Source organism: Salvelinus namaycush, chromosome 4, assembly GCF_016432855.1.
Source record: "Salvelinus namaycush isolate Seneca chromosome 4, SaNama_1.0, whole genome shotgun sequence".
Classification (NCBI taxonomy): Eukaryota; Metazoa; Chordata; class Actinopteri; order Salmoniformes; family Salmonidae; genus Salvelinus; species Salvelinus namaycush.
This window is the reverse complement of record NC_052310.1, coordinates 67,114,873-67,127,262: the sequence shown is the minus strand read 5'-3', so window position 1 is coordinate 67,127,262 and position 12,390 is coordinate 67,114,873. Positions and strand designations below refer to the sequence as shown.

The 12,390-nt window shown below is 39.1% G+C and overlaps 2 protein-coding genes across 2 annotated transcripts in view; both read right to left on the bottom strand.

Moving 5' to 3' along the window:
• rnf213b (ring finger protein 213b) overlaps positions 1–12,390 on the bottom strand; it is an 82,390-nt gene that overhangs the window by 24,080 nt on the left and 45,920 nt on the right. Inside the window, 3 exon segments of the mRNA XM_038990892.1 lie at positions 115–302; positions 584–794; positions 1,099–1,210. Coding sequence (XP_038846820.1) covers positions 115–302; positions 584–794; positions 1,099–1,210 — 511 coding nt within the window.
• Positions 4,243–8,762, bottom strand: LOC120046748 (serine protease 27-like). Its single transcript, XM_038992225.1, has 7 exons — positions 8,742–8,762; positions 8,545–8,617; positions 8,295–8,333; positions 7,341–7,503; positions 6,898–7,166; positions 6,593–6,738; positions 4,243–5,868 (listed from the first exon to the last, which is right to left on the bottom strand). Exons 2-7 carry the CDS (start codon positions 8,609–8,611, stop codon positions 5,533–5,535), a joined length of 1,020 nt encoding a protein of 339 aa, XP_038848153.1. The 5' UTR covers positions 8,612–8,617; positions 8,742–8,762; the 3' UTR covers positions 4,243–5,532.

Below are 12,390 nucleotides of genomic sequence, written 5' to 3'. Positions count from 1 at the left end.
TGTCACCATGGTTAATGCAAGAGGAGATCATAATTGGCTTCCTCAACTAGATGGAATAGCAAATAATTCCACTGTAAGTAACTAGAAATAATATAATATCCAGTCTGGTAGTACCTGGAGTCGGAGGAACTCTGGAGGGAAGGCCCATCCCCAGGATGAGGATCTGTGCATCAGGGCCAGGACACAGTCTATCCCTGCCTGTCTATTGACCGCTCTCAGCAGGAACACTCTGAACCAGTCGTTACCTCCGTACTCACACACTGCCTTCACCTGAGACAGGTACTGAGCCTCCACATCATCACCTGCCCCACCAGTAGTATCTGGAAATGTACTTCATATTTAATAACAGAATTTCAACTATGTAACAGAGGGAGCATAACAACATGCATGCAAAAAATCTATACAAATATGTATACTTAAAAAAAAAAAAAAAGAGACAAAATACAATGAAGTGACCTCATAGAATATTCACAATGCTTCCAGTTGAACAAATGGTACTACAGTCTAGGCTATGTTAATGATGATTAAAGGCTCAATCTACAATTTAAGTGACAATAAATCCCCAGTCTGCTATATAACTCACCCTGGGCCACAGCCTTCTGTAGCAGGCGGGCAGCGGTGCCCAGGCAGAGCCTCAGACGAGCCATGCTCAGCAGGAACTCAGCTGGGTCCTCCAGTCTTCCAGGGGTCTGCTTCCTGGCTAGCCTACCCAGGAACAGTGTGTCCTCCTGCAGTTTCCTCTGCTGCTCTCTCCCCTCCTCCATCACTAAACTTCCGGAACACTGCAAGGAATCCTGACACACAAGAAACAGTCAATCAGTCAACCGATCAATCAAACCCCCCCCCCCAAAAAAATAAAACAATCAAATAACACTCTTGCTTTTCTTGAACTAACCCTCACACTTTACAGTGTTAGTTTAATCAGCTGTTGTAGAATATGACACAAATCACAGATAAAACTGACTTTTTACTGCACTGGGCATTTAAGATGAATGCACTAACTGTAAGTCGCTCTCGATAAGACCATCTCCTAAATGACTTCAATATAAATGTGAATGTCATTAATGTGTAAAGTAATAGTGTAGAAGTCTGTGTAACCTGGAAGCAGTTGACAAAGAGCAGGTAGAGCTCAGTGTGATCCTCCCTCTCCAAGATGTTCTTCTCTAGGCTCTGTAAGTAGTTCTGGATGTGACCTTTCACCTGCTCAAAACTGAGACAAATACAATGTGAGGAAATGGCTCCTTTCCCAAAGACATTCTGGTTTTATTATATTTTCTCAAAGTATTTATTAGGTATGCTTGCTGAAAGCCAAGCCCGACTTTAGAAATGATTCATACTTATTATAAGTTGCCTTCCACTGCCAACAGTAGTGCCAAAACCATAAAAGCTACCAACTGCTGCTTGTATAAAGCTTTGTGATACCATTTTCACTTTTTGAACTGTAACGGTTTTAAATGTGCATAAAAGCTCCATATGCTTGAATGGGAAGTGTTTGGATTCGCCACTGCTTTTGAACTGTTAAAGCTACAAACACCAAACCAACTCAACGTAGATTGCTCGTCAAAAGAATGTTGATGCTGTTGGTACTTTTTGAAATATAACTGTTTAAATATGGATAAAAGTTCCAGAGACTTCAAAGGCAACATTTTGATTCGCCACTGCTCTTGAAGTGTTTCCACTTTTTTCCAACGTTGAAATGTGCAGACTGACTCAACTTAGGTTGCTTCAACATAGCTTTTTGCTACCATTCATATTTCATAAACTATAAAGCTTGTTGTATCCCCATTCATTTCAATGGTGGAGTGCAGGCTCTAACATTCCAAACAGAAATCACTGCCACAGCCCTTTCAGAATGTTCAAACTAAAATATTTGAGAGCTAAAAAACACATTCTATCGCTTATGATGCTATAGCACTCACTGTAGCCTACGATACTATCCCACTATAATAACTCCACACCTACAAAGCACCTCAAAATACAGTATGTCACTATGACTAATCCATAGCCTATGAAAACCCTATTATTACCAATACTACTACTACCATTACCACTGCCGTAACTACAACTGCTACTACTATTTCACAACCATAAATACTTCAAAACTAGCAAGCACACACATTTACTTTGGGAAATGTCCTGTTCTCATTACTACTGTGATGCATAATTGCCATGGTAATTTGGAATGTTCAGTTAACAAGCATTATGGGCAATGCAGTTATTCTACAGTTTCCCTTTAGGAGTATGCTTTATGACATCACTGTTTCCCATAGATACAAACATTCCCAAAACTAAGAAAAAAAACGACAACAGAAAAAACACAATGCAATATAATGTGGCCTATGGACAACACATTTTTTTTGCTAAAAAATAAGACCCCGTCAGAGGTTTGTGGCTTACTTTATTATATTATATACTAGTGGCACCCCGCCTTTACGCGTAGCAATTCTTTAATCATTTTATTTGTTCTCTGTAAGCCAAAAAACAGAACCAGGATCGCCTCCTACAAGAATTTAGCATTTTTCTTCATTTTCTTTTGCTCAAAAGAAGTGCAAGGTGCCGTGACATACCACTGGCCACTTTATATTCCTCTATGTTTGGTATCTTTGTTTATTTTCGCAGTTTTTTGTTTTAGAGTGTCTGGTATCCCTAGGTTACCGTGCTGTCACAATGCATATGATGTATTTATTTGTAGGCCAATTTGGAAACCGAAGAATGACTACTTTACACATAATTCTTAACTGCTTCTATTCCATTTTGTGATATTATATAAATGCTTGATAATGGACACAACATAATGCTTTTGGTAGAAACCTCAATGACCAAACGGTATGGCTCTGCAAAACAGGTGTTTGAGGTAGGTGTCAGTCACATATCAACAACTGCATATTTTATGGCCCTGTAGCTGTCAGGTTTTCCCCAATTCTAACAAATTCTCAAATCCTTTCAAATAAAGCAAGGTTCATAATGAGTCAAATAAGCACTACAAAGGACTTAAATATAAGCCCACGCTGTACAGGGGGACATTTGATTCAAAATATTGCATTTCCAAGAGAAAACAAGTGAAAAGATTTTTAAAAAAATAATGTTTTAATGCTTTTATGTTTTAATTTGATTTAATCAATATTCTCTGGAGACTTACCGCCTGTAATAATACTGCTTATTAAAATGATGTTATTAAGAAATGTCCAGTAACACAACAGTCATAAATATTTCTACCATTAAATAATGCCTAATATATGGCTTATACGGCATAATAATGGCCTTATTAACTATGTACAGTACCAGTCAAAAGTTTGGACACACCTACTCATTCAAGGGGTTTTCTTTATTTTTACTACCTTCTACATTGTAGAAAAATAGTGAAGACATCAAAACTATGAAATTACACATATGGAATCATGTAGTGAGCAAAAAAGTGTCAAACAAATCAAAATATATTTTAGATTCTTCAAAGTAGCCACCCTTTGCACTGATGATAGCTTTGCACACTTTTGGCATTCTCTCAACCAGTTTCACCTGGAATGCTTTTCAAACAGTCTTGAAGGAGATCCCACATATACAGAGCACTTGTTGGCTGCTTTTCCTTCACTCTGCAGTCCAACTCATCCCAAACCATCTCAATTGGGTTGAGGTCAGGTGATTGTGGAGGCCAGGTAATCTGATGCAGCACTCTATTACTCTCCTTCTTGGTCAAATAGCCCTTACACAGCCTGGAGGTGTGTTGGGTCTTGTCCTGTTGAAAAACAAATGATCGTCCCACTAAGCAAAAACCAGATGGGATGGAGTATCGCTACAGAATGATGTGGTAGCCTTGAATTTTAAATAAAATCACTGACAGTGTCACCAACAAAGCAACGCCACACCAACACACCTCCTCCTCCATGCTTCACGGTGGGAACCACACATGCGGAGATAATCCGTTCACCTACTCTGCGTCTCACAAAGACACAGCGGTTGGAACCAAAAATCTCAAATTTGGACCAAAGGACAGATTTCCACTGGTCTAATGTTAATTGCTCGTGTTTCTTGCTCCAAGCAATTCTCTTATTATTATTGGTGTCCTTTTGTGAAGCTGGTTGAGAGAATGCCAAGAGTGTGCAACGCTGTCAAGGCAAAGGATGGCTACGTTGAAGAATCTTAAATATATTTAGACTTGTTTAACACTTGTTTGGTTACTACATGAATTCATATGTTATTTCATAGTTTTGATGTATTCACTATTATTCTACAATGTAGATTTTTTTTTTTTTTTTTTTTATATAAAAAAAATGGAATGAGTAGGTATGTCCAAAGTTGACTGGTACAGTACATACAAACTTAGAAACTACTTAGTAGTGGTTAATATGTGAGCTTTGTATAATAACAAATAAAGTCACACTATGTATGCGCCCAACAATTTAATGGGTAAACCTCATAACCAACATTTCGGTAACATAGTGCCTCCTTCAAGGTTGGTTAATATGTGAACCTGATTAAAATATAGTGTTACCCATGCTTTACTGATAGGAAAGATAGAAAGAGGAGACAGGAAAGACAAGAGACGACAGTGTGTCATGTAGGCAGTACCCACGCCGACACAACGTGTGCTCTGGGGGCTGCGCCACTAACCACTAGGCCATAAAGATCTTTGATTTTGCATTGTTATACAGCTTTCAAAGCAAAAGGATATGTAATTTGTTAAATATTAAAAGGGCAATCTGGGAATGGTACAACCATTTTTAGACTTAAATTAAAAAACACTCCAGCTATTTTTTTTGTTTTTTTAGACACAACTGCAAACTTCGAGAGTTGGCCATTAAATAAGTTGGTCTGATGGGTTTACTGGACGTCATCCGACTCCCCCTTTTGCTATGTCATGAGGATACCTGGACCACCTACTGAGATGTGACTTTTCACATGAAAAAGTAATTCACGTGAAAAATGAAAAGGATTCTGGAGTGCGTCTTTAAAGATATATAGCAATTAATTCTAGAACAATACAACTTAAAATTCCTCATGAGCTTAGTGCAACTGTTATACTTCATCAAAAATATAAGCATGTTTTACTCTATTGTCTGTAAACAAAATCATTGTAAAGCAACATCGTAAACCTTACAAAACATTGTTAAAGCCATCAGTCACTCCTTGCACCTAAAGGTCTGTCTATGAATTTGAGTTACATTTCTCCAGCCCTATCCCTCAGCTGTTTACCAAAGCAGGGTGTGCGTTTGTTTGAATCTTATTGCCCCTTAAATGAATAGGTAAATATATATTTCAAGTTATCCATCTTCACAAATAAATCAATACAATAGTAAGGCCCATTGAAAACAACACTCACTCAGGAAGATGTGCCCAGGGAAAAGGGGAGCAGATCTGGGGTAACTCAAAGACGTAATTGCACATACACTGGATAGAACCTTAGGCATTAGGCTACCCCCTTCCACACTTTTGTTTTCCCAGGGCACATCAGCCTTTACTATGAAAGAAAAATCTCCCGAACGAATAGTACATGGACTCAGGCTGCCAATAAAACCCCGCCCTTGATTGTAGGAATCAATTATTTAAAATGGTAAGAAACAGAATGAACAAGGCGCTCAGCATATAAAGGGAGCCGAACAAACCCTGCCCATTATCAAAAATTGAATCTGTGTCAGTGGGGTCGACAGTAGGACAGATGTAACTGCTGTCAGCATCTACCCCACTGGATGTAAACTCCACAAAGCCTGGCTGGTCGGTGCTGATCTGGGAGTTGATCCAGGACTGGTAACTGGACACTCTAGTGTAGACCCCAGGGAGATTAGGCCGAGCGCAGCCATAACCCCAACTAACAACACCAGACTGGACCCAGACGGAGTTCTGTTCAACCACCATTGGACCTCCTGAGTCACCCTGAGAAGATAGAGCAAGGTAAGTCTCTCAAAGTAATTAAAAGAAGGCATGCTATAGGAAATGGATTGGAACAGGGCCCAGTTCTACAAAAGTTATCTGATCAGATTTCATGCATAGAAACAGAATAAATAGGATGGGTGTATCTTTGACTTGAATGGGGACGCCCGTTCTATTAATTATATATGTATTTTTTTAATTTTAACCCCCTTTTTCTCCCTAATTTCGTGATTATGATCTTGTCTTATCGCTGCAACTCCCCCAACGGGCTCGGGAGAGGCGAAGGTCGAGTCATGCGTTCTCCGAAACATGACCCGCTAAGCCGCACTTCTTTACACCCGCTCGCTTAACCCGGAAGCCAGCTGCACCAATGTGTCAGAGGAAACACGTTCAACTGCCGAACGAAGTCAGCCTGCAGGTGCCCGGCCCGCCACAAGGAGTCGCTAAAACGCGATGAGACAAGTAAAGCCCCTCCGGCCAAATCCGGACGACACTGGGCCAACTGTGAGCCGCCCTATGGGACTCCGGTCACGGCTAGGAGTCGAACCCCTGGCTGTAGTGCCGCTGTAACACTGTGATGCAGTGCCTTAGACCGCTGCGCCACTCGGGAGGCACTATGAATACTATTTCCATGCATTTAATCCTATCTGATTCCCTACATTCAATCAGATAACTTTAGAAAAACTAGGCCAAGGAGAACAAGAAGATAGGTTAGCATGGACTTTACCTGACATGAGTCCTTGCCCCCTTCCAGAACACCAGCACAGAGCATGTTGTCTGTGATTGAGCCGACCCCATTCAGGCAGTCACACTGTGTGTTCCCCACAACTGGAACCTCCACTTCTTGCAGAGTCTGGGGTGGGGGTAGGTGATCTGAAGGAAACAAAAGACTAGTAATGGGAGATCTTTAAATTGTCCATTTCAATCGTAATAATAACAAAAATCAGTGTGCACTTGTGGCCACTGGGGATACTGTTTCACATAAGACATCTCATCAACATCTCCTACAATGGATAATTAACGTGTCCTCACCTCCTTCATTGGCATTGCCCCAGCCAGTCACCCAGCTCTCAGTGCCCTGGTGGAAAACACTGTCACTTGCTGCCAGACAGACAGGAAAGATGTAATCAGTGAAGTTAACTGGTGAGGAGAGTTTGAGCAGAGCGATGTCGTTGTCATGTGTGCTTCCATCGTAAGCTGGATGTAAAATGATCTCATCCACAGTTGTGGACACTTCGTTGGGGTTACTGCCCTGCTGGTTCTGTCGACCAAGGATAATGCTCCAACCATTTGGGCTTGCGCTTTGTTGGAATAAAAAAAAAGACATCAGTGACAAAATAAAAGATTAACACAGAATGAATGGACAATTACATGTTGAACAACTTATTTCAGCTGCATTACAATTATTATTTTTTTTTTTTACATATTCCTTTGTGCTAGACCCTTCATGTTCCCTGTATCTCACGCTAACTCACCTGGAGAAGCAGTGGGCTGCAGACATCACCCACTCCTTGTTGACGAGGGACCCACCACAAACGTGGCTGCCAGATTCTTGGAGGCTTGCCTGCCAGGGCCAACTTCCTGCAGGGGTATCTTGACCTCCCACTATTTTGTTGTTGACAGGAGTGATGCCACACACTGACATAAAATAGAGAATATTGGAAATAAATACTCCACATTTGCCATAGGAATTAGAATAATAATTTTGATTGGAAACCTATAGTGTGATATCTGCACCTGGATTTCAGCCAAGCTGACTTTAGATGAAAATACAAGGTCAGAAACTCATGTTAAGCAGTTGCAATGGCTGGTGCTTTACTTGTAGTGAATGGTACCGTTGTAGACTAGGACAGATGAAACCACTATCTAATAACAATTCAATAATTTTATATGCCACCCCCACTCCGCACTGAGCTGAGTGATTAAAGGGAAAGTTTTCCGCAATTTTAGTCTAATCTAAATCGTTTTCTTACCTCAAGAGGTTGTGTGTTTATCTTAAAATGTGTATACAAGCTTTACGGAAAGTCCTGTGAAGCCATGCATGGAATGTGAGTATAAAACGGATGAAAACAGTTCTGTTCCAAAATAACTACTTATCCAGTGATATTAACGCAATATAAATTGAAGTGTGTGAGCTATTTTAGGACGTTTTTATTTTTACCTGTATACCATCAGCTTGTTTGCACTGCGGTGGGAGGTATGGCAATGTCTGAGGTGTGTCCTTAAAAACATCTGCCAAAGTGCCAATTTCAGGCAGCGCAAGTTAGGACATTTAAGACCCACCTAAAACGTCTCTTAACGATAACGCATTTTCCAGGCTACATATATAACATAACATCTCATTAAGATGAGAGATGGTTTCAGTCAGTTACAATTCAGTCAGAGAGGAAGTGGATTAAAATCAGTTATTGGAGGTAATGTAAACTCACCAGGGGTTGTTGATGTGGTGGCTGGAGGGATATAAATGGCTGCAGGAAATAGAGAGGTTGAAAATCGAGCACTTCCTGTAAAGCCCTGTAGCCTCAAAATATGAGATTGTGTATTTTATTAAAGCGCTTAAAGCCTCACTATTGTGTCATGCTGCCACCGCCGGGGGGAGGGAATCAAGATCAGCTAAATGAAATGTATATGTAAAATAGTAACACAATCATCATCATACAAAGTGGATAAAGTCCATACTCATCATCAACAGAAGAACCACAAGAACCTTCATTTGATTCCCCATTGTCAGAAGCTCCTTGTCCATTAAAATCTAGGAGCAAACATGAATATCATTATGCCCTTATTCAAAACTGGCTTGATTTACATCTGACATTTTGGATTCATTGACATTTTACATTTCGTATTCTACAACCAAATGGGTAAGATGAGCTCACCTGTTTCTGTGGATTCACCTGTTCTTTCTTCTATGTAGTCCTGTTGGGTTGGCACATTTGGCTTATATGTACGGCATATATATATACTGTAGGCAGGTGAGTAAATTGGAATTTGGTCATTGGGGCTGGTCCCATATGACGTTTACTGCAGGTGTGGCAAGTGGACTTACACATTCATTTTAATTTTTACTTAAAATAGCTCACCTGTTTCTCTGCATTCTCTCTTTCATCCACATACAGCACCAGTCAAAAATTTGGACACACCTACTCATTCAAGGGTTTTTCTTTATTTGTACTATTTTCCACATTGTAGAATAATAGTGAAGACATCAAAACTAGGAAATAACACATATGGAATCATGTAGCTGTTTTCAACTCTTAATGATCGGCTATGAAAAGCCAACTGAAAATTATTCATGATTATTATTTGACCATGCTTGTCACTTATGAACATTTTGAACATCTTGGCATAGTTCTGTTATAATCTCCACCCGGCACAGCCAGAAGAGGACTGGCCACCCCTCATAGCCTGGTTCCTCTCTAGGTTTCTTCCTAGGTTTTGGCCTTTCTAGGGAGTTTTTCCTAGCCACCATGCTTCTACACCTGCATTGCTTGCTGTTTGGGGTTTTAGGCTGGGTTTCTGTACAGCACTTCGAGATATTAGCTGATGTACGAAGGGCTATATACAATAAACTTGATTTGATTTGATTAGTAACCAAAAAAGTGTTAAACAAATCAAAATATATTTCAGATCTGAGGTTCTTCAAAGTAGCCACCCTTTGCTTTGATGACAGCTTTGCACACTCTTGGCATTCTCGGATTGACTGACCTTCATGTCTTAAAGTAATGATGGACTGTCGTTTCTCTTTTCTTATTTGAGCTGTTCTTGCCATAATATGGTATTTTACCAAATAGGTCTATCTTCTGTATACCCCCCGACCTTGTTTTAACACAACTGATTGGCTCAAACGCATTAAGGAAAGAAATTCCACAAATTAACTTTTAACAAGGCACACCTGTTAATTGAAATGCATTCCAGGTGACTACCTCATGAAGCTGGTTGAGAGAATGCCAAGAGTGTGAAAAGCTGTCATCAAGGCAAAGGTTGGCTACTTTGAAGAACCTCAAATATAAAATATATTTTGATTTGATTAACACTTTTTTGGTTACTACATGATTCCATATGTGTTATTTCCTAGTTTTGATGTCTTCACTATTATTCTACAATGTGGAAAATAGTAAAAATAAATTAAAAAACCTGGAATGAGTAGGTGTGTCCAAACTTTTGACTGGTACTGCTATTTTCCAAACCTGGCTCCAGGGTTGGTAATTTACCTGTCTTATATCAGCTCGCTTGCTCTGAGGTGGGAGGGGTGTAAATATTTGAGATGTGTCCTTAAAAACGGACGCCAATGTCAAGCAGAGCTACTGGTGATATTTAAGACTCGCCAAAAGCTGGTATTAGTGGTAACACAATTGGTTATCTATTTTGCCAGCATAGGCACACAGTAGCCTAAACAGTAGCCTATAACCAATGTTTTATTAAAATATCATGAGCAGCAAAACACTCAGACATTCCAATTTTTCTAGACATTTTTTTTATTTATTTCTTTACATGTATCTTCTGTGAAAAGTTTGGACTCATTAGGCTTATGTGCGACGCCCATTCAAAGAAAGATGTCAGTGACTGTAGGAAGTCTGATTAGGAACATCAAGGTATTACAATAGACTGCTTGCATCTTCCCCTTTCATCTGTTGTTCCTACAGTGAGCTCCAAAGGTATTGGGACTGACACATTTTTTGTTGTGTTGGCTCTGTACTCCAGCACTTTGGATTTGAAATTATACAATGACTATGAGGTTAAAGTACAGACTATAAGCTTTACTTAATTTGAAGGTATGTTCATCCATATCGGGTGAACCGTTTAGAAATTACAACATGTACATAGTCCCCCATTTTAGGGGACCAAAAGTATAGGGACAAATTCACTTATGTGTATTCAAGTAGTAAAAAGTTAAGTATTTGGTCCCATATTCATTTCAAGCAATGATTACATCAAGCTTGTGACTACAAACTTGTTGGATGCATTTGCTGTTTGTTTTGGTTGTGTTTCAGATTATTTTGTGCCCAATAGAAATGAATGGTAAATAATGTATTGTGTCATTCTGGAGTCACTTGTATTGTAAATAAGAATAGAATATGTTTCTAAACACTTCTACATTAATGTGGATGCTACCATAATTACGGATAGTGCTGAATGAATCGTGAAAAATAAATGACTGAGAAAGTTACATACACACAAAAATCATACCTCCATGACATAATAACCTCTCACCATTACATTAACAGGAGAGGCTAGCATTTTGGGGGTGGGGATGATATTTATGCCTCTAACGTTCTCACTCATCCTTATTCAAGATTTATATAGGATTATTCGTAATCATGGTAGCATCCACATTAATATAAAAGCCTACATGCATAAGTCTACTTTCTGTCCAACACTAAAACTAACTAAATAATATAAACATTAAACATAAATGTTTTTATCAAACAAACTGAATAAAAACTAGTAAATCAAGTCTAAAAATTAACTGAAACAACTGAATTTCAAATAAAAATCTAAAAACAAATAACTATGATCGCCTTGCTGTACTCTACTCACTGTACTCTGCTGTGCGCTACTCACTGTATTGTACTGTACTCTGCTGTGCTCTACTCACTGTACAGTGTGCTGTACTGTACTTAGTGCGAGACAAAGACAGAGAGGGAGGGGTGGTCGAGACTGATTGTTTTAACACTCTTGAAAGAAAAATAAAACAGTTATGAGCTGAACATAACAGTATGCCAGTGGAAGGGATCACAGAGGCAGGTGACCCAACAGTAGTTTGTGACTATTACGATTTCCCATTGTAGCTAATTCAGTTGCAGTAAATTACAAGTTTTAAATCACATAATAATTCATTAACAAAATTGATATCAGTAAAAACAATTGGGGCGGCAGGTAGCCTAGGTCAGAGCATTGGGCCAGTAATCGAAAGATTGCCGGATCAAATCCCTGAGCTGACAAGTAAAAATCTGTCGTTCTGCCCCTGAACAAGGCAGTTAACCCACGGTTCCCCGGTAGGCCGTCATTGTAAATAAGAATTTGTTCTTAACTGACTTGCCTGGTTAAATAAAAGGTCAAATATTTTTTTTATAATAACCACTACAACTACCATTACTTGCTTCAGCGAACTTTCATTACCCTCGTTCTTCATGAGGGAGAGAAATTTGGTAACGGAGGCACAAGGCAATATTTCTAAAACTTACAGAAGGTGAACAATTTCTCCAAAATTAAATATAAGTATTGATATTAGTGGCAGGGGTTTTAACGTCAACATTATTTGTTTTGATGTATTTCTAATACCATTTAAGACTTTTTCTAGTAGATTAAGAGCACTTTTCCATATTTTTATCCAGAAACCAAAGCCTTTACTTTATGCCTAATTTATAAGATGGAAAATTGTTGAAAAATGTATATATGCCTTCATTTCCCCAAAATACAGACATTCATTTGACACGCTCCTATGAACTTCATATGTTGGTGCTCATGAGTCTTTCAGGAAACTCCCTCTATGTTCTATAGAAAGGTAAATAAGGTGGAATGTAC